The sequence below is a fragment of the Anolis sagrei genome, chromosome 1 (assembly GCF_037176765.1).
Source record: "Anolis sagrei isolate rAnoSag1 chromosome 1, rAnoSag1.mat, whole genome shotgun sequence".
Lineage (NCBI taxonomy): Eukaryota > Metazoa > Chordata > Lepidosauria > Squamata > Dactyloidae > Anolis > Anolis sagrei.
Genome location: NC_090021.1, coordinates 78757841 through 78780321, shown reverse-complemented (window position 1 = coordinate 78780321; position 22481 = coordinate 78757841). Strand labels below are relative to the sequence as shown.

The following is a 22481-nucleotide window of genomic DNA, read 5'->3' as shown; positions in this document are numbered from 1 at the left end:
GAACCCTATTGTGTTACAACAGAATGAATCTGAGTCAGTAAAATTTAAGCATAGTGCTCAAATGCAGACAGACCCTAGAGGACAAAGAAAGTCCTGTTTTCAATCCAGCTTCACAATCTGAACTCTCATCTTTCCAAATATTCATGCTCAAGCAGATCTTGGAGGTCTAGTTACTGGTAACTATTTCATCTTTCTGTAAAGTATGATTGTAATGTACTGTAAAAGTTACAATCTGGATGTAACTTAAAAAGAGATAACTTTATTCACTTGTGGTAGGACTTTAACTTTTAGTCATTTACGGGAGTAGCCTCATCAATTGGTGCATCTCTAGGCATTACTTCTTTAACGGAAACTTTGGTACCAGAAGCAGAAATAACATGGAAAATACAGGAGGGATCCTTACAACACCACAAAAAAGAAAATCACTTTGTACATGTTACAGCAGACTTTTTCTACAGAAGTGAATATATGCACATATGAAATTGGGGGGGGGGGGGGGGGAACAAGCCAGATGTGTATACACAAAAATATTTGGGATCATCCACAGACCACATGAAGGCTTCTTCCAAAATATATCCAGGGATATAGGAGTAGTACTACTGATGGTAGTAGTAGTAGTATTTCATCACCCCCACTTTTAAAATAAGTTCTATTTTGGTAGACAAACTGATAGTTCTATTTTTAAAAATGCTGAAGACAGCAGGTGAGACTTATCAGCTCTTCCCTGCCTTTCTGTTTTGCTTAGTAAGGGATCTCAAAGGCAGATGCTGTTTACATCTTGCCTGTTGTAAGGAGGCACACAGAGCTACAGTTGGCTCAGCTAAAGTAAAATCTTCTTCTTTTCCTGTTTAAGATGTATTGCATTGTTTAATATAATATATAATAGCATATCGGCAGCCAGACTCCTAACTGAAGCAGCATACTGGCAGCACACAACTCCTCTGTTGCGTCGGCTCCACTGGCTGCCGATATACTACCGAGCCCAATTTAAAGTGCTGGTCTTGGCTTTTAAAGTCCTAAACAGTTCTGGTCCAACTTATCTGTCTGAGTGCATCTCCTCCTATATTTCGTGCTATCTGGAAGTGCCCTGGAAGGGAGTCACAAAAAGACTTTGTAAAAAGAAGTTTCTTTCTCAAAGGTTTTGTTAACTGAGGGCCCTTCCAGAGAGGCCAAAATCCCCAAAGGAATCAGAATTTTAAATCCCAGTTCCGCTTGAGATTGAGGGCACCCAAATGCCCCAAACCCTGGGATTTTGATGAGGGAGAGGCGGTGGCTACATGTCTTCTTGGGTTGACCAGAGGAGGGCATCTAGCCAACTTCCAGTTTCCCCTCCAAACTTGCCAGAGGGGCCTGGCAGTATACTCAGGCCCCTCAAACTCCTGATACTTAAAAAGATCCGTATCTTGCTGTAAGGCGTTGTTTGCGTGCCTCCGGTTATTCTGATACAAATCACGGGTTTTGGGCCTGTGTGGAAGGCCCCTGAGGTATCCCTATAGCTCCATCCAACCTAGTACCAAACGTCTGCTGGATTTAATTTCCTCTCCCACTACCATCTTTCTTTTAATGTGTGTCGTATCTTTCTAAACTGTAAGCCTGAGGGCAAGGAATTGTCAAATTACCAATTGGAAGTTGCTTGTATAAAGTGCCCTATGCATTGATCGTGCTATATAAATTTATTATTGTTATTATTATGCAAGTGTTGCATAATGTTATGCCTTATGCTGTTGCCAAACGGGTTGTTGTAAAAATTGAGCCAGCATTGGGCTTTTAGGGAGGATAATGTTGCACCACAGACCAAATGCTCGTAGCATTTAACTAACTAAAAAGTTAAAACTTTATTTTCTTTACACTTAAGAACCAGAACAGTGAGTTACTTTAAAGTTCTATCTATAGCAATAAACTGGTAACTCCGACTAATTTATTTTAAAATAATTTCCAAATCCTCTGCTCAACTAGATCAAGCCCAATGAATGTTGTAGAGCAGTCAGTATAAGTCAGCTTTCAAAAAACTTACCAAACAGGATTTTCAACAAAAGAGGGATAAATTAATCAATTTGGTGTTGATAGAGAAAGGAAAAACATGCAAGCGTAATTTGGGTGTTTTCTCCACCATGTAACTGAAAGAACCAGTAAGCTAAAGAAAGCCTACTAAGCCATCTTCTCAAGACCACACTTTTTCTAAAAAGATGCCATGTGTTACCAAAGCCATTGCTAACTGAAACAAAGCATGTGGGGCAGGTGCCAAATTGCCAAAAAGCAATAGAGAAAGAGTAAATCAATACAGGAAAAATTAGAGTTGGTGGAACATGGGAACATTATTCATTTCAAGTCAGGTGCAATGTTTCCTTTTTAAGGAAAAGTCTAAAAAAGTTAAGACTTTTCTGAAGTATCCAAAGTATGAGGTTGTTATCACTACTAGGTTGAGGGGAGCATGCGTTCGCAGAATAGACAGTTTTTATTGGCTTAGATGAGATTGTATGGACCACATTTTTGGACTGATTTGGAGCACATTTTAAACTTGGCGAACTGTTTCAAATGTACATTTATTATCATTTTATGTAATTGTGTATTATATTGGTGTTTTTATATTGTCGGAAGCTGCCCTGAATCCCTCATCAGAGGTCGAGAATAGGACGGGATGCAAATGTTCTAAATAAATAAGTAATAAACAGTAACATTTATGAATAGGCCTACTGAAAGCAATGGGACCTGAATCACAATTTCAATTAATCTATTCTAAATATGATGATACGTGCATCTACATTGTAGAACTAATGCAATTTGACACCATTTAAACTGCTGTCACACATTGTTGTGTAATCCTGTGATCTGTAGTTTGATGAAGTACCACCACTCTTTACTATTTCACTACTTTTGTTCTATTTTTAAATTCCTTTTTAAGAACTGTGATTACTTAAGAGACTGTGACTCCTGGGCAACAACACTGGGACCATCAGCTGATTCCTTCTTTTAGGAAACCTAAATAATGCACCTCATACTTTATCTAATAATAAGCCTTAAAAAGTGCAGCATTTTCATACAGAAATAATTCCCTTCTCAAATAAGAGACATCACAATATTCTCAAAGTAATGCCAGACCTGTTACACCTGACTTGCAGGTACAAAAGGAATGTTCTCCAAGATTTCATGTCACCAGTGCTTGACAATCAAAGGTAAGATTTATTCACACCCTACACCCATTAATTAATGCTGCAATTACCAGGTTGCTTTGATTTGTCAACAGGAAAAAAACACACAGCTTGGGTTGTGTCTTGCTGATAAGCATTCACTGAACAAAAGAAACAAAAAGAATAATTTTAATAGTAACTAATTTCCACATTTTCAAAGCAAACCTATAAAACGTTATAATTTAGTCACCACCTGGCTGACTAAATTTACATGTAAGGCTGCAATCCGAAGCAAATATACTTCAAAGTAAATACAAGTAAAAACCGAATTGGCTTATTTATTTATAATTTACTTCATTTATATCCCACCCTTCTCTACCACAAAGGGGACTCAGAGCAGCCTTACAAATTAAGCAGCAGTTCTATGCCAAAATGTAAACATACAATACAATAAATATTTATATTAAAATGACACAGTTTAAAACCAGTTATTAAAATCATGCCATCCAGAATCATAATCCGAAGCGTTTCATTGGTCCATTCACTGTTCCTTATTCTCCTGTTATACTAAAAAAAAAACTTGCTATCCGAAAGCTTGGTCACATGACCACATTTTAACTTTCTTCCTGAAGGTCTGGAGGAAGGGGGCTGCTCTAATTTCACTAAGGAGGGAGTTCTATAGCCAAGGGGCCACCACTGAGAAGGCCCTGTCTCTCGTCCCCATCAGTCGGGCTTGTGAAAGAGGTGGGACTGAAAGCAGGACCTCCCCAGAAGATCTTAATTTTCGAGGTGGATCATAGAGGGAGACACGTTATTAATTTGTTTAAAAGAGACTTACATTATCATCTCAGAGTGATGCCCAATAATTTCAAGTATATGAAAAGCAAAACAAATGCAGCAAGGTAGCAAATGATTCTAACTTACAACATTAAGCATTTTTTCCCCATCATTTTCAAAGACCACCACATTTACATACTCAAAACCCGCCAACTGAAAGAGTTCCTGGTATATTATGGATAAAGAACTTCATTTTCCAATTCCTGCTCAGCTACTGAATTAACTGACTTACAACTAGTCATTAGTCCTTATTTGATAGGGTTGTTTGGAAAATAACTCTGCATATATCATTCCAGCTATATCATTCTAAGCTCCTGGGCAAGGAGAGGTGCAAGATAATTTTGAAATCACTAGCATGCTCTTTTTCACATTTCACAAAATATTACTTTCCTCTTTCTGTCTAAGCTTCTCATTTCTTTACTGAGAAGTAAAAAAATGCAATTAATGCAGCTCACAGTAGCTCTGCATCACAATACAGACTGTGTCCAATGTTATAAATCCCTGTTTATCTAATAAGATTGGATGGAGAACCATTGACATTTAATGCAACTGTGCATTTAGCATTCGGGCTTTAAGAAATTTAAGCCACGTTGATGGATGAAAGAGACAATTATTAGGATTGGGGCAAAGCTGGGAGAAGGAATTTAATAACTTAGTGCTATCCAAGAATCCACACTCCAAACAAATACCAGAAAAAGTATTAGTACAGAAGGAAAGGGTTCAGCTCCTTCTCATATAATCATCCACTTTTAACAATTCAAAAGATTTGATGATATGTGACTATGATTTCGGTTTGTGTGGTTTTAATAATTCATTTCAATTGCTTTTTAATTTTATGTTTTAATGACCATGTTTATTTTAGTATATGTTTGTTTGGTAGGGCATCAAATTGCCACCTATTGTAATGCCACTCTGAGTTGGGGTGAGAAGGGTAAGGTATAAATACAGTAAGTAAATAAATACTGTACATTTGATTTATCAAGGACTAGCTGTCCCCTGCCACGCGTTGCTGTGGCCCAGTCTGTGTATATGTGTTTTGTGTGTGTATATATGTGTGCATATATTTGTGCATATGTGTGTTTGCATATAAATATATGTGTGTGTATGGTTTTGCGCATGCATTGTAATGTAATTTTTGTTTTTCGGGTTTTTTAAGTCTCTTCTGCTGTGTTTTTCGGTGTTTTTATGAATGATGGTCACTCATTGGCCTGATATCTGTATTGTGTCCAAATTTGGTGTCAATTCGCCCAGTGGTTTTTGAGTTCTGTGAATATCACAAACAAACATTACATTTTTATTTATATAGATTATCAGTTAGGAGTGGGACAAGCATTGCAGATGAATTAAGTTTTACCCAGAAGCTCTAGTAACAGAAAGGTGCGTTTTAAAACTTCATACACTCTCTTTAGTCTACAAAATTTTAGATTTAAGCCTGAAATTATTTCTCAACTAACTCAACAGTTATTCAAATTGCGTCTTGACACAGCACAACAAGGTCTGTATCCCTGTGAGAATGAGGGGTTTTTTAGTTTGAATGCAACCTTTTATACTTTCTACTAACGTTCCTTGAATGGTAAAGGGCTGAATTTCAGCAAATAATGAGTCCTTCTACTAAGCATTCTTCTATATAATTACCAAATTAGGCTTGTTAAGGCCAATGAATTCCATTTCCACAGCGGTTTTGTAATAAACCATTTAATGTTATTTGGACTGTGCTCAACATTCTCCAGGTACTTTTGTAGTAAATTGAAAAGAAATACTGATTCAGAGCAGGGGGACACAACCAGTTCCCGATCTGATGCCTTCTGGATCTGTAGGACTACAGCTCCCACTGTCCCCAGAAAGCACAGCAAAATCTGGAAGATCTGGATTGTATTAAGTATTTTAGAACAGGAGTGATGAATCTTAGTCCCAAAGGACATATTGAGGCCTAATTATTAAGCGGCTGTCTGTTTCCTGTCTGCCATCTAGCATGCCTCTAATGGTGGGTTATTAATTTGTTCTTGGTTATGATCAATCATCATGCCAACAAGAGGTAAGGAAAAGGAAATAGGCATTGGAAACCTCACAGGGGTCTTATCCGATGACAAGAATTAGTATAGAAGATAAATAAATGGGTAGGATTAAACCTATTGTGTTAGAGAATCAATAGACTTCAGCACTGGTGGCCCAGCCCACTGTGTTCAGTTTTTCTATCATTTTATATTTTGTATTTATTCTGTTGTATTATTTTGTTATTTGTTTGTATTTTTTGATATTATTATCTGTTGTATGTATTTTATTTTGCCTTATTGTAATTTTTGGGCTTGGCCTCATGTTATCCGTGCCGAGTCCACTTGGGGAGATTGTGATGGGATATAAATAAATATTATTATTATTATTATTATTATTATTATTATTACTATTATTATCCAAAGCTGTTACAAGAATGGAAATGTTGTAGATGGAGGGCATGGAAGAGAATTTCTTTCTGGGTTGCTGTTGAGTTTTCCAGACTGTATGACCATGTTCCAGAAGCATTCTCTCCTGACATTTCACCCACATCGATGGCAGGCATCCTCAGAGGTGGTGAGCTCTGTTAGAAACTAGGCAAGTGGGGTTTATATATCTCTGCAATGTCCTCAGTGAGATAAAGAACTCTTGTCTGTTTGTCTTGTCTGTCTCTAAAATCATGACAGTAAATAATGAACAAAACTCAGAAAACAGGGGAATTCCAGACAAGAAACAATCATGTCCAGCTAACACCTCCCAACAAAGGATTCTCCCAGGCAGGAAGCAGCCCAAGCCTTGAAGCTGCAAGGCTATTCAATACGAATCCAGGTGGCCAATTCACACTTACCTCAAACAGACAAGAGTTCTTTCCCCCACCTTGGACATTCCACAGATATATAAACCACGCTTGCCTAGTTTCCAACAGACCTCACAACCTGTGAGGATGTTTGCCATAGAGAAATGTCAGGAAAATTGGGAAAACTCACAGCAACCCAGTGATGAAAGCCTTTGACAACACACTGAATTTCTTTCTTCCTTTCTTATCCCCCTCCCTCTTTTTTTTTCCATGTAATACACAGGAAAAGCCCTCTCACAGTGTTTTTCTTTGTTGCAGCAGGAGGTGTACTGAGCCAAATGGGATCTTCCCTGCGGAAACAGCTGACTCCAAACAAAACAAAAACAGCCACAGGTTGCATTGCACAGCATTTCCTCCCTAATTCTGGGTGGCTATAGAGGAGACAAGAGATGCAGTCCCTAAACCACATGAATCACAGAGATAAATAGGAAAGGAAATGTTTGTTTCAATGAAAAAGCTCTTGCACTTTGCTCCTATACAGAAAAAAATCAATCCTGTTAACCCCTATGCAGAGTGATAAATAAAAGGACATCATGAGATCACTTATGGATCAGTCTGTGTAATAGTACACCATAAAAGGTAAAGGTAAAGATAAAGGTTTTCCCAGACATTAAGTCGTGTCTGACTCTGGGGGATGGTGCTCATCTTCATTTTTAGGCTGAAGAGCCAGCACTGTCCGTAGACACCACCAAGGTCATGAAGAGCAGCATGACTGCATGAAGTGCCATTACCTTCCTGCCAAGGCAGTAGCTATTGATCTGCTCACATTTGCATGTTTTCGAACTGCTAGGTTGGCAGAAGATAGTATACTATGCTATCCCAAAAAAATGAAACCTGATATCTATCGGCCGGTAGAAAAAGAATTGGCACCTGGAGCTCTGTATTTTTTAAATTTTTCAGTGGAGGGTTGCTAGTACCATAATGCACCACCACTAAGTGTTGGCTTGGGCTCACGGAAACTGTATGCCAAGATAGTTGCCCATGCCTGCTACTGAAATGTTTAAATGAAAAGTGAACATTTTTTTATCCCCATATTGTTAAATGCTGATTTTTAAGAATAAAAAGGCAAAACGAAAGATCTCCAAAATGTTTAAGTCAGGAAAAAAACCTTTTAAAACTTCAACTCTATAACTATCATTTTAAAATTTCTATACATTTATTCAGTCTTGTTTCATTACCACTAAACAAACAAAGTCTTTGCTATAGATTTGGACAATGGTCCTGAAATGAAGCAATTTATACAGAAACAAGGGTCAATCTGAAAATGCAAATGAAAGAAATTATCATTCAGTATGTCCACAACCCTATTAGTGCAGCAGGTTAAACCGCTGAGCTACTGAACTTGCTGACCGAAAGGAATCCAGGGAGCGGGGTGAGCTCCCACTGTTAGCCCCAGATTCTGCCAACCTAGCAATTCAAAAACATGCAAATGTGGGTAGATCAATAGGCACTGCTTCTGCAAGAAGGTAACAGCGCTCCATGCAGTCACGCTGGCCACATGACCTTGGAGGTGTCTACGGACAACGCCGGCTCTTCGGCTTAGAAATGGAGATGGGCACCACCCCCCAAAGTCAGACACGACTAGACTTAATGTCAGGGGAAACCTTTACCTTTACTTACATCCACAGCTATATCTAAATAAGTTTAACCACAACAACATCTTACAAAACATCAACTGGATATCAACAGTTTCAACAATGTCATGTCATTTTCCCCTCTCAACATCTTACACAAGTGATTAGATATACACCGTTCCAGTAGTTTCAGCTGTCATCCTTATTTTCATATGCAGTTGTTTCCCAACACACTTTCCCATACCAAGTACCACAAGATCCAGATACAGTTACTATATGGCGCAAGATCATTATATAATTACTTTATTTTGCAATAACAGTGGGAAAGACTCGTTGTTTATGCATATTCCTATATTATGAAAATTCACAGAAAAGCAATCTGTATAGAAAGGTGATGACAAATTTCCTTTGTTCCACAAAATCTTTCTTTCAATAACTCCATTTTAAAACCTCTAACATTTTAATTAATAATACAAATAGCAAATGTCAGTCAAGATATTTGTATTATGTAGAAACAATAAAGTCTCTTATTACATCAGAGCAATTTCAAACAGCAAATTAGTTATAACTATAGAACAGGCAATGCAAGAGAAAAGTATTACAGAATGCCGTATCATCAAGGATGTGTTAATTTAGAAAGAATGACAGCAAGTAATATGACACTTGGGAAGAATGGTCTCCCTTTCCAACTACAGACCCACAACCACCTTAAAATCTTATTTTAGAGAGCTGTAATGCGGACAAGCCAACAATGAGCCAACAATGTGATGCGGCAGCAAAAAAGCCAATGGGATTTTGGCCTGCATCAATAGGAGTATAGTGTTTAGATGCAGGGAAGTCATGCTACCCTTCTATTCTGCCTTGGTTAGACCACACCTGAAATATTGTGTCCAATTCTGGGCACCACAATTGAAGAGAGATATTGACAAGCTGGAATGTGTCCAGAGGACGGCGACTAAAATGATCAGGGGTCTGGAAAACAAGCCCTATGAGGAGTGGCTTAAAGAGCTGGGCATGTTTAGCCTGAAGAAGAGAAGGCTGAGAGGAGATATGATAGCCATGTATAAATACGTGAGAGGAAGTCATAGAGAGAAGAGAGCAAGCTTGTTTTCTGCTACCCTGGAGACTAGGACGCAGAACAATGTCTTCAAACCACAAGAAAGCAGATTCCATCTGAACATTAGGAATAACTTCCTGACTGTGAGAGCCATTCAGCAGTGGAACTCTCTGTCCCAGAGTGTGGTGGAGGCTCCTTCTTTGGAAGCTTTTAAGCAGAGGCTGGATGGCCATCTGTTGGGGGTGCTTTGAATGCAATTTTCCTGCTTCTTGGCAGGGGGTTGGACTGGATGGCCCATGAGGTCTCTTCCAACTCTATGATTCTATAAGCTGCAAGGACTGCAGGGAAAAAGACTTAAAAAGCCCAGATTAAACATCTACTTGAGCAATATAAAGTAGAATCTATGATACTTAAATCCACAACTTATACCACTTTGGCTAGCCAATTTATGGCAGTGCAGATATATAGTTAAATTTTAAGGTGTCTTTCTCTAGTTTCATACTAAACACATGGAAAAGACAGCTGTAAGACATAAATGTTTGCTTCCACAGCTTGAGTGAACGGATCATATTAATGCACTGCTAGATCCATTTCAATCTGGTTTCAGGCCTGGCTATGGCACAGGGGTAGCTTTGGGTGCTTTAGTGGATGGCCTATGCAGGAAAGGGGAGCATGTTACTGTATGTGCAGCTGGACCTTTCAACAGCTTTTAATACAATTGACCATGCAATCTTTGTGGGGTGCCCCTTGGTCCTTCTCGGAGAGTGAACTCAGGAAGTGGTTCTGGGATGTCCCCATTCAATGTCTTGGTCAATTCCTTATGTAGTCTCTCAGACACCACAGGGAGAAGTTTACTGGTTTGGGGTTCAGTGTCGCCAAAATACCAGTAATGCCCAACTCTAGCTTTCTTTCTAATGTCGGTAATGGGTTTGACGAGGGAAAACAAACTAAAACTTAATCCAAACAAGACATGTGCTTTTGTACAGTCAAAAGACAGTTCAGGAAATTGAGATTCAGCCAGTACTGGATGTGGTTACACTGCCTCCGAAATCTCAGGCCCACAACCTGGGAGGTCTGGTGGAATCAACCCTGAACCTGGGTGCCCACATTTCAGTGATGACCTGGACTAAATAAACACATTCACCCACGCTGTGCCTTGCATAACAAAGAAAAATGGTGTCACATGCTTTGAATTTCAGTTATGGCAGGCAATTAAAGGCAGTTCATCTAAGTAAGCCACTGCCTAAAAGGCACTACAGCCCATCTGATCTTTGAAACTAAGAAAGATCAGCCCTGGATAATATGTGGATGGAAGACCGTTCATGAACACAAGGTGCTATAGCCTATATTTCAGAGGAGGGAACTGGCAAAACCACTTTGGAATATTTTTTTAACCTAAAAAAAACAATGGGTTGCCGTGTTGTTGTTGTTCATTCGTTCAGTCGTTTCCGACTCTTCGTGACTTCATGGGCCAGAGCTCCCTGTCAGCCGTCACCACCCCCAGCTCCTTCAAGGACAATTCAGTCACTTCAAGGATACTATCCATCCATCTTGCCCTTGGTCAGCCCCTCTTCCTTTTTCCTTCCATTTTCCCCAGCATCGTTGTCTTCTCTAAGCTTTCCTTTCTTCTCATGATGTGGCCATAAGTTGCCGTAAGTCAACAAAAATACACAGACACGTGTATACTGGTCTATGACACAAGGGTTTGCTATGCATTGTTGTATTGGAACCACTTTGAATATTACAGTGGAATACATAAATGACAAATATTAATATTTCCATCAGAGCCTTATTTTTCTAAACATAAATAGTACCCCACAAATGATATTCTGGCCTTGGAAATCAATGTAGACACATGTACGTGATTTTCCTGCTTCTTGGCAGGGGGTTGGACTGGATGGCCCACGAGGTCTCTTCCAACTCTATGGTTCTATAATTCTTGTTGTTAATGGCCATCAAGTTGACTTTGGCTTATGTTGACCCTATGAATGAGAGACCAACAAGTTCCTCTATCATCAGCAGTCCCTGGGCTGTGGCTTCCTTGATTGAGTTTACTGCTTTCTACTTTACACCAAGCATTATTGCTCTTTTTAGTGTACCATGTCTTTTCATTATATGTCTGAAGTATGACAGTCTCCGTTTAGTCATCCTGGCTTCTAAAGAGAGTTCAGGCTTGATTTGTTCTAATGTCCATTTATTTGTCTTTAGCAATCCACAGTGTCTGTAGTACTCTTCTCCAGCAGCACATTTCAAAAGAACAGATGTAATTATGGTTAGGTGATAGCAAGTTTATATTATAATAAACTGACCAATAAACTTGAACTTTCTATGTTCATTTGTGGGATTAACATAACTCAAAAACCAATCGATGAATTAACACCAAATTTGGACACAATATACCTATCAGGCCAGTGTGTGACCATCACTCATAAAAACATTGAAAAATACAGCGAAAAAAAAACTTTAAAAGCAAAAAATTTAAAATATATATTACAATGTGCAAAACCACATATACAAATGCAAAAACACATATATACATAAATATATATACATATATACACACACAAAACACATATACACAGATTGGGCCACAGTAACATGTGGTAGGTGACAGATAGAGTTAAATAAAAATACAGTAGAGTCTCGCTAATAAACGGACTGGCAGAACGTTGGAAAAGAAAAAATGTTAGATAATAAGGAGAGTAACGTTATGTAGTAATTACTACATTTACAAATTTAGCACTGAAATAACACAATGTATTGAAATAATTGTGGATCCGGGCGGGAGGCAGACTGGATTGGATAATACAGAACGTTGGATGAGCAAAGGCTTAATAAGCGAGACTCTACTGTATTGTAAAAATGAGGCTTTTCTGAATAAAAGACTAGGACAAATCCAAGATGGGCATCTGTCAGGGGCCCTTTGTTTGTGCTTTTTCCTGTATGGCAAGGGGGTTGGACTATATGGCCCACGTGGTCTCTTCCAACTCTATTATTCTATGATTCTATGACAATAAAATATGTATTAAGAGAACTACTGTGATGAAAAATCAACACTAAAGTTAAATGCACCATATGTGACTAGCTTATTCTTCTTGCTCTGTTAATTTTTGCCATTTTAGGTTGTTTTGAAACAACCGGCTGCAAGTACAATTAAACAGCGATGCTTTAAAAATAAATGAAAATGAAAAACGCAGTGAAAAGAAGTGAAATACTTTCCAAATCCTAATGAGCCAAATGTACCAGCACAGAGATATATATCAGAAATGCTGACAAACAAGCTCCTCTACTCTACTGAGAGAGCTTCATCCTTCACACGGTAAGCCCTGCATTTGGCAGAGAGGGACAAACAGAAAAACCGTAAAGGGGGAAGGGCAGAGAGGATATATGCACACACAGACTGAACATTTCATAGCACAGAGCCAGCAGGAAATACCAAACGCTCCACACAGGAGCTAACATCATTTCGACAAAAAGGCTGTACGCCGTTGTAGAAAAACCCACCATCTATTGCTCTACCTTTGGACTTTAAAGTCTTGAATACTGTAAGACGGGGGGGGAAATAATGCTTGTTTGACGTCTATGCAACCTGAATAATCACAGTTAGGATACAGCAATAACACACTATATAAACACCACCTTGTTCTTTGTATAATATTTGCAAATGTAAGAATTATTCTTCTTTCAAGACAAACAGAACCTCATAGCAGCTTTGAACCCTTGAATTCTGAATAACCTCTGTTCGTAAAGAACAAATAAATACTAACTACTTTATTAGACGACTTTTTGGAAGCAGACATTCAAAAAAGGTCTATATAATAGTCAAAGTATTAATATATCTATTTAAAATGCATATGTGTAATAGGAGTTGTGTGTCTGTGTGCACCCTCATGTCCATAGGGTTTTCGTAAGCAAGAAATCCCTCTTAGTGGTTTGCCATTGCCTTCCTCTGAAATCAAGCTTTTTGGCAGTCTTCCATTCAAGTACTAACTAGTCTTGACCCAGCTTAGCTTTTCAGGTTAAGCAGGACCTGCCTCCTTTGTGGTTTTTAGGCCATGGTATAGTTGTTTTAAGGTTGGTATAAGACTCTCAGAGACCAGGGAGTGAATCCTTGCTCAGCCATGGAAAGCTAATAGGAATCCTTAGACAACTAGGGTTTTTTTCAGGTAACCATTATTCCGAAGTGATTTGCCATTGCCTTCCTATGAAATAATCTGTCTTTTCGCTTATATTACTCCACAAAGTGCTATTGTGTATAAATGGCACAATATAAAACTATATTGGACACAGAGGGTTTTGTTTTGTTTTCAGTTCTTGGAGTCAAAACATTGCCTAAATCACGGAGTGACTCATTAAATGATTTGCCTATTAATTCTGTATTTCTATAGTACTTAATAAACAAACATTATAAGCCCCTGGTGGCGCAGCGGATTAAACCGATGAGCTGCTGAATTTGCTGACCTAAAGGTTGTTGGTTTGAATCCGGGGAAAGGGGTGAGCTCCCGCTGTTTAGCCCCAGCTTCTGCCAGCCAAGCAGTTCAAAAACATGGAAATGTGAGTAGAGTAATAGGTACCGCTTCTGCAAGAAGGTAACTGTGCTCCATGCAGTCATGCTGGCCACATGACTTTGGAGGTGTCTATGGACAACGCTGGCTCTTTGGCTTAGAAAAGGAGATGAGCACCACCCCCCAGCGTCGGACACAACTGGACTGAATGTCAGGGGAAACCTTTAATTTTACCTATAAGCATTATAAACAAACAAGCAAATGTAGAAATTCAAACTTTAAGCTAAGCATTAAAATACTGGATGCCATTGCATATGTATTTGTGCATTCGAGTCAACTGTGGAATTATGGCAGTCCCTTGACTTTCATAAAGCTTTCTTAGGCAAGAAATGCTCAGAGGTGGTTTTGCCAATTCCTCTCCCTGAAATACAGTCTACCGGCACTTGCTATTCCTTAGTGGTTTCCCATCCAAGTACTAACTAGGTTTTGTCTTGCTGAGATTCCAAGATCAGATGGGCTCTGGTACCTTCAGCATGTTCAGCTACTCATATATATGCCATACAACACAATGAAAAATGTTAACCAACTGCATTGCATTCATAATTTACTTGGAAGTAAATCCCATTACAAGCAATGGGGCTTATTTCCACCCAATTTTGTGTTTAGAATTTAAGCTGTACAGTGCTTTCTAAAAAAGAAATCACTTGCCTTTCTTGAGTTGTTAATTTGTTATTTTCAAACGATCTTGAAGTGTCTTAAGGTATGCCACTAGGAGAGATCAATATGAGAACCCTACAAAATTTTATCAGTTGTTGACTTAACTACTTCACCACACTAGAGAATGATTCCACTTTAAATCCGGCTTCTGCCTCCTGCAGAATTTTGGGGTTTGTAGTTTAGTGAGGCTGTTAAAGGCTCCTCCCTAAACTACAAACTCCAGAATTCTGCAAGAGGCAGCAACCAGATTTAACGGGGATTCATTCCCTAGTATGATGAGGTCTTTAAGAGTGGAAGAATTCTGTACAACTTCTGTTCATTCTTATGAGAAAGAAGCTATTTTGAAATGAAGTTCTTTATCTTGTAGAAAATCTTTCTACAAGAGAACTTTTATGTGATTCACAGAGACCATGAAGAAGCAGCAGTAAAGTAAGAGCAAGCACACCTGTGCAAATTAACATTGATATTTAATACTGACCCCGCCTCGCCCCCGCAAAATGAATGCAGCATAATGAGATATGCAGGTGGACTGGACAGGCATAACCTGAAGCTTATAAGGTAAAAACCACCACACCAAGGGAATCTGCACCAGAGGGAATTCGATTAACAAGAGCAGAATCAAGACTCTTTCCCTAATAGCCACCTCCAAAGGCGGAACTCCCAAAGAAAGACCAAAGTTGCAGATCTCAGTTTACAGGTTGATTCATAAGGGAATGTCTCCATCCCAGACCTAATTAGGGTTTTGTGCGTTTTGTACTGTGCTAATTGGCCCGTGAAATTTACGGTGTGTACTGAATAAATATGTCAATCATAGCAAATACTTATTAACACTCTGGCTACTGCACAGTGAACCAAATGTAATATCCAAATCATTTTTCAAAAGCAGTCCTACATATATTCTATTGTACCAATCAAGGTCTCCGTACCAAGATCCTTGCTTTCCAAAATGGAATAGAATTGGTTTATGAACACCAGTGGATGAAAGCCAACGGAATTTTGGCCTGAATCAATACGAATATAGCGTCTAGATCCAGGGAAGTCATGCTACCCCTCTATTCTGCCGTGGTTAGACTACATCTAGAATACTATATCCAATTCTGGGCACCACAATTGAAGAGGGATATTAACAAGCTAGAACGTGTCCAGAAGAGGGCGACTAAAATGATCAAGGGTCTGGAGAACAAGCCCTATGAGGAGCGGCTTAAGGAGCTGGGCATGTTTAGCCTGAAGAAGAGAAGGCTGAGAGGAGACATGATAGCTATGTATAAGTATGTGAGGGGAAGACATAGGAAGGAGGGAGATTTCATCTGAAGATTAGGAAGAACTTCATGACTGTGAGAGCTGTTCAGCAGTGGAACTCTCTGCCCCAGAGTGTGATTGAGGCTCCTTTTATGGAGGCTTTTAAACAGAGGCTGGATGGCCATCTGTCAGTGGTGCTTTGAATGCGGTTTTCCTGCTTCTTGGCAGGGGGTTGGACTGGATGGCCCACGAGGTCTCTTCCAACTCTAGGTTTCTATGATTCTATGAAATGGGCTTGTGGGAGGGGGGGGGGACCTGAGCTGAGGAGATCTCTTGTGCATCAAACAACCAAGCTAGATCTAGAAGCACGCCCAATCTTTTGTGACATTTTAGTTATCCTTAATAAAGATATTATCCAACTCAGGCTCTTTTTTTCACTTACTAGCTCAACTATTTTTGTTTCGTTTTTATTCTTATCAGTAGTTCACTCACAAAAAAGGCAAACATTGAATTTAGGCTTATCTGTGAAACAGTCCACAGTAAAGATATACAGCTTAGCTTTGTCCACCAATTCCAAAAAGGAGGGGAATAGATTTCTCCAGGTAATGCTCAATGTGTTTTCAGTTCTTTGAATGACTCTCAATATAAAGGCTCTAAATATGTTTTTAAAGTAAAGAAAGTGACTTGTTTTGTAAGCCTGTTTACCTGTTTTTCCAAAACACTGTCTTTTAAGATGTTTCAGCTTATCGGTTAATCAAAGAGTCTATGGAGTAGGCACTCCCCAAATTTGAATATGACCAAAACAAGCTTCCTGAACTAACCAGATCAGAATGGAATATTACCATAAACACAAAAAGGACTTTGAACCTGTGATGAGTTTTTCCCTGTGTGTGTTTCTACTGTTCGTCAAATAAATCCATACAGGAATATGGGCACATGCACATAACATAGATGCTGAACAATACCGGGCAAAGTCCCCAAATTTGAGACCATTTTGAGGTCTGCTGCATTCCCTCACATCATCACAAGCATGGTGGCACAATGGGTGAAACGGCTGAACTGCTGACCTGAAGGTCGGTGGTTCAAATCTGTGAGACGGGGGTGAGCTCTGATCTGTCAGCTTCAGCTTCTCATGCAGAGACATGAGAGAAGCCTCCCACAGGATGGTAACACATTCGGGCATCCCCTGGGCAACATCTCTACAGGCAGCCAATTCTCTCACACCAGAAGCGACTTGAAGTTTCTCAAGTCAGTTCTGACATGATAAAAAAATTCGCAAGCATATAGCTCACAAGAAACAATAATGTCTGACAAAAGTGCCTTTCTTTCAGGGAATGCACACAAAGTGCACCTGTCCCACATGAACCTGAAGAGAGGGCCTGATCTCATTCAGCCATCCTAAGTGGAGAGTCCTTCTGATTTCAGAGGACCTCAGCTAATGCCCATCTCTACAAGGATCACCTTTGTGCTTACTAGCATTTTGCAACTGACACAGAAAAGGCAAAACAGCTCTTCAAGCAATGTTACCAAACCTGTGGAGCCTGCAGAGGTTGCAAGAGACGCCCAACTTTCCCTCAAGAACCCACTCAAAGGTCAAGCTGGAGCAACAACCTCCACAGGGCCAGACTCTCCAGTTAGGAGGGAAATAAAGATGGCTGCATTTCTTACTGGAAAGTGGGGTACACAGAAGGTGCTGTGAAGGCCGCTTCACATCAAAGATTTCCTGCAATATCTCTCTCTCTCTTTTTCCTATATTTATACACATATAAAGTGGCATCACTAGGGAAGTGCAATGAGTGCAAGCTCATAGGATGCCCCTTCATCACCATCAAAGGGGATGACATCAAAATGACTATAACAGTTTTGTGCAATGATATTGGCAGTCAGCCTGGTGTACTACAGTGCTTTGAACAATGAACTATGAGTCTGGAGAAGAGTCCAAATACCTGTTCAGCCATATAAATCTATTGGATGATCTTGGACAAGTCACTTTCTCAGCCTTAGAGGAAAGCAAAGCTAAAAGTCCTCTGAACAAATCTTGCCACGAATACCCTATGACAGTGGTTCTCAACCTGTGGGTCACCAGATGTTTGGCCTCCAACTCCCAGAAATCCTAACAGCTGGTAAAGTGTAGGCCAAAACACCTGGGGACCCACAGGTTGACAATCAATGCCCTATGATAAGGTTGCTGTAAGTTGGAAACAACTACAGCAATAATGGCCCAATCTGGTAACAGGGAAGGTCCATGGATTACTGGAGCTGGGTGGATGGACACATTCACAGTCAAAGCTGTTGCAGACACATTGAAGGGCCAAGGAGGTGCCAGGTGAAACCCAAACCACGTATCCTTTCTAGCACTGCCACTGCAGATGCATTCACATTCAGAACCATTCAGGGTTGCAGGGGTACTTTGTGACAATAGCTTTCATGTCTCCATTACATCCGTATCCACACTCAAAGCCACTGGGAAACGACTGAAGCGCTGAGGGAGACTCAAAGCCCAATCCTTTTTGCAGTGGAGGACATGAGGTGGCCCCAACCCTAGTGATGCCACTGCAGACCCATTCTCGGTCCATAGGATGAGAGAATCAAGGCCCAAGCCCCACTCCAGAGAGGGCATCCAGTGACAGTGCTTTGAATGTGATTTTCCTGCTTCTTGGTAGGGGGTTGGACTGGATGGCCCATGAGGTCTCTTCCAACTCTATGATTCTATGACACCCACTGTTGTAACACCACTGCAAACCCATTCACACACAGAGCCACTAGAGGACTAAGGAAAGGACTAAGGAAGCAAACCTGAGCTCCTCTCCAGAAGTGAGCAAAGGATGGATCCAACCGTAGAGACACCATTGAAAACACATGCATGTTCAGAACCGGGGGGGGGGGGGGGGGTTTACAGCAAGAAACAAAGCCCAATCCCCGCTTCAGGAATAACATGATGCCATTACAGACCAGCTGTTTGTAATGGTGGGAGTTGAGGTCCAAAACACCTGGAGGGAGGGGCCAAGTTTGCCCACGCCTGGTGTAGAACCATCCTTGTAGCCACTGGGGAGACCCAAATCCAGATTCCCCTCCCCAGTGACCCTAGCCCTTGTGACGTCCCTGCAAATGTAGCCACTGAAGGAGCTCAATGGGGTAGGGGGGTAGGGGTGCCCCGAGTCCCTCTTTGCGCCACTGAAGACCCCCATCTTCTTGCCCTTCACATTGAAAGTTGAGGTCCAAAACATCTGGAGGAAGGGTGGAAGACTGCCCAGGCCTGGTGTAGCACCATCCTCAAAGCCCAATCCCCTCTCCAGTGGAGGGCAGAAGGTGACCTTTTCTCCAACTCTCCTGACTCCATTCCATACAAATCAGGCATGGGCAAACTTGCCCCCTCCTCCAGGTGTGTTGGCCTTCAACTCCCTCCATTCCTAACAGCGGCTCCAGTGGAGGATCTGAGGAGACCCCAGTCCTAGTGACGTCAATGCAAGAGTGGCCACTGGAGGGGCTCCATTGGGGCCCGGGCAGGGGGTCCCTGAGTAGCCCTTCTCTCCACCTCCATGGACGCCAGTGCAGACCCCCGCCATCCCACCCTGGGGCCCCTTCCTCCCTCCCTCCCTCTTCTCCCCGGCGGGGACTTACGGAGCCGGGCGGCGCGGTGGTCGAGGCGTGCGGCTCGGGCGCGGAGGGCGTGGAGGCGGCGCTGGATCCTCTCCCCGCGGTGGGCCAGGCTCTCGGCTTGGCCCTGGATGCCGGCGAAGATGTCCCCGGCGCAGCGGGAGAGGTCGGCCAGCTGCCCGAGGAGGGCCACCAAGGAGTGGGCGCAGACCTCCTCCAAGGAGCCGAAGCGCGCGGAGGAACCCCCTTCTTCCTCGGGGCCTTGGTCCCGCCGGCACAGGCCGAGAGGGGACACCGTCCGCAGCGGGAAAGGCATCGTCCTCTTCTTCCTCCTCCTCTTTCTGGGCTTTCTCCTTCTTGCAGCCCTTCTTTTTCCCTTTCCTGGGCGGACCAAAAAGCCCGCGGCATCCAAAGGCAAAAGGGGAGGAGAGTGGGGGTGGGCCGGGCTCTCTCCCCTCCTGGCCGAGGCGGCGGGGGGCTTGCCTTTCTCCTCCTCGCTTTGCTAATGCCTCCGGAGCGAAGGGACCCCGAGGAAAGGGCCCGAGGAGAGGAGGAGGAGGAGGCGCCACAGGTGGTGGGAGCACATTCTGCGCCCGGGAAGAGCACGCTCTGGGAAAAGGAAGGAAAATGGGTGTGAGAGATCAAGCGAGAGCAGCCGGGAAGAAGAGAGGAAGGGAGGGAAACAAACCCAGAGGTGGTTGAGGAGAAGAGGGGCGGTCTAGGTAGAGTTTGGGGCCGTCTAGAGAGAGAGAAGAGGAAAGGAAGGGGCCTTGGGGGGAGGAGGAGGAAGGGCTTCTCCTGCCTTCCTTCCTTCCTCCGAAGGGGAAAGCAAAGAGGGCCCGGCGCGTGCACGCCTGCACTCCCCCGCGCGCGCACCTGGGACCCCCGCCTCCAAAAACCCGGGAAGCTCGAAATCAAGAGACCCAGGAGGGAAGGCTTTGCAAGGAGGCGCTGCAGCGAGAGCCTCGGCTGCCTACCTGTGGCTCTCTCTCTCTTTCTTTCTCTCTCTCTCTCTCCTCGCAGTGTTGCCTGCCCGCCAGACAGCGCCGCCTCCCTCCCTGTTTCCCTCCCTCTTCCTTTCCGCCAGGACCGGCTCCCTCTGAGTCCTAAAGGCATCTCTTGCTCTTGCTCTTCTTCCAAAAGCTTGGGTTTTGGAAAGCCTGCATTGCCATCCACGTACCTCACCAGAGATCTTGGAGATGGGGCCCAAGGCTCGACGTGACATTCGTTTAAGTTCCTATATACACCTTAGAACAGGCATGGGCCAACTTGGGCCTTCCCTCCAGGTGTTTTGGACTCCAACTCCCACCATTCCTAATAGCCTCAGACCCCTTCCTTTTCCCCCTCAGGCGCTTAAGCTGGGAAGGCCCAGGTTGGCCCATGGCTGCCTTAGAATCATCAAATTGGAGAGGACCATCCAGTCAGACCCCATTCTGCCAGGCAAGAATTCACAATCAAAGTACCCCTGGCAGATGGCCATCCCACCTCTGCTTAAAAGCCTTCAGAAAAGGAGACTCCAACACTCCCCCCAGGCATTGTGTTCCACTCTTATCATAGAATCCTTGAGTTGGAAGAGACCCTCATGGGCCATCCAGTCCAACCCCCTGCCAAGAAGCAGGAAAATTGCATTCAAAGCACGCCAACAGATGGCCATCCAGCCTCTGTTGAAAAACCTTCAAAGAAGGAGACACCACCACTCTCCCAGGCAGTGTAGTCCACTTTTATCATAGAAGCCTACAGTTGGAAGAGACCCCATAGGCCATCCAATCTAACCCCCTAACAAGCAGAAGGAAAATCACATTCAAAGTACCCCTAACAGATGGCCACCCAACCTCTGTTTAAAAGCCTCCAAAGAAGGAGCTTCCACCACTCTCTGGGGCAGAGAGTTCCACTGCTGAACAGCTCTCACAGTCAAGAAGTTCTTCCTCATATTCAGGTGGAATCTCCTTTCCTATAGTTTGAAGCCATTTTTCTGCGTCCTAGTCTTCCGGGCAGCAGAAAACAAGCTTGCTCCCACATCCTTATGACTTCCCTCCACATGTCTCCTCTCAGCCTTCTCTTCTGTGGGCTAAACATGCCTGGCTCTTTAAGCCACTTCTCATAGGGCTTCTTCTCCAGACCCTTGATCATTTTAGTCACCCTCCTCTGGACACATTCCAGCTTGTCAACATCACTCTTCTTCAATTGTGGTGCCCGGAATTGGATACAGTGCGATTCCAGGTGTGGTCTGTCCAATGCAGAATATAGAGGTTGCATGATTTCCCTGGATCTAGACCAGTGGTTCTCAACCTGTGAGTCCCCAGGTGTTTTGGCCTACAACTCCCAGAAATCCCAGCCAGTTTACCAGCTGTTAGGATTTCTGGGAGTTGAAGGCCAAAAACATCTGGGGACCCCAGGCTGAGAACCACTGATCTAGACACTAGACTCCTATTCATTAAACTCAAAATCCCATTGGCTTTTTTTGCTGCCATATGACATTGTTGGCTCATGTTTTAACTTCTTGTCCACAAGGACTCCAAGATCTTATTCACACGTACTGCTCTTGAGTCAGGCATTGTCCCCCATTCTGTATCTTTGCATTTCATTTTTTTCTGCCTAAGTGGAGTATTTTGCATTTGTCCCCGTTGAACTTCATTTTGTTAGTTTTGGCCCATCTCTCTAATCTGTTAAGATCATTTTGAATTCTGTTCCTGTCTTCTGGATCGTCAGGAAGTTCTCATGCATATTATTGTCGGAAGAGGGTTTTATACACAAAATGTTTAATAACAGTGGTGCATGAAACACAGTTTGTGTACACCAGTGGTTCCCAGTGGTGTACTTTGAGCAAAGATGTCACTCTCTCAGCCACCCGTGTTGTGGTTATGAGTTTTAGAATATTTCAGAATTCTGGAAAATAGATGTTCAGTTTCTACTCTTATTTTTAAATGTTAATTTAATATAATAATGCCTTGAGTTAAGAGATTAATTTGTTCTGTTACC

General features: G+C 42.2%; 1 protein-coding gene across 4 annotated transcripts in view; it reads right to left on the bottom strand.

The window, feature by feature from the left end:
- The window catches only part of NHSL1 (NHS like 1), a 192674-nt gene extending 172181 nt beyond the window's left edge, over nt 1-20493 (bottom strand). For 2 of the 4 annotated variants that reach the window (XM_060753446.2, XM_060753451.2), the window contains exon 1: nt 19527-20491. In XM_060753446.2, coding sequence (XP_060609429.2) covers nt 19527-19818 — 292 coding nt within the window. In that variant the 5' untranslated portion in view covers nt 19819-20491. Of the gene's footprint in view, nt 1-19526 lie in introns of all 4 variants that reach the window. The other 2 variants (XM_060753456.2, XM_060753447.2) reach the window with 2 other exon arrangements.
- Nucleotides 20494-22481: the final 1988 nt, after the last annotated feature.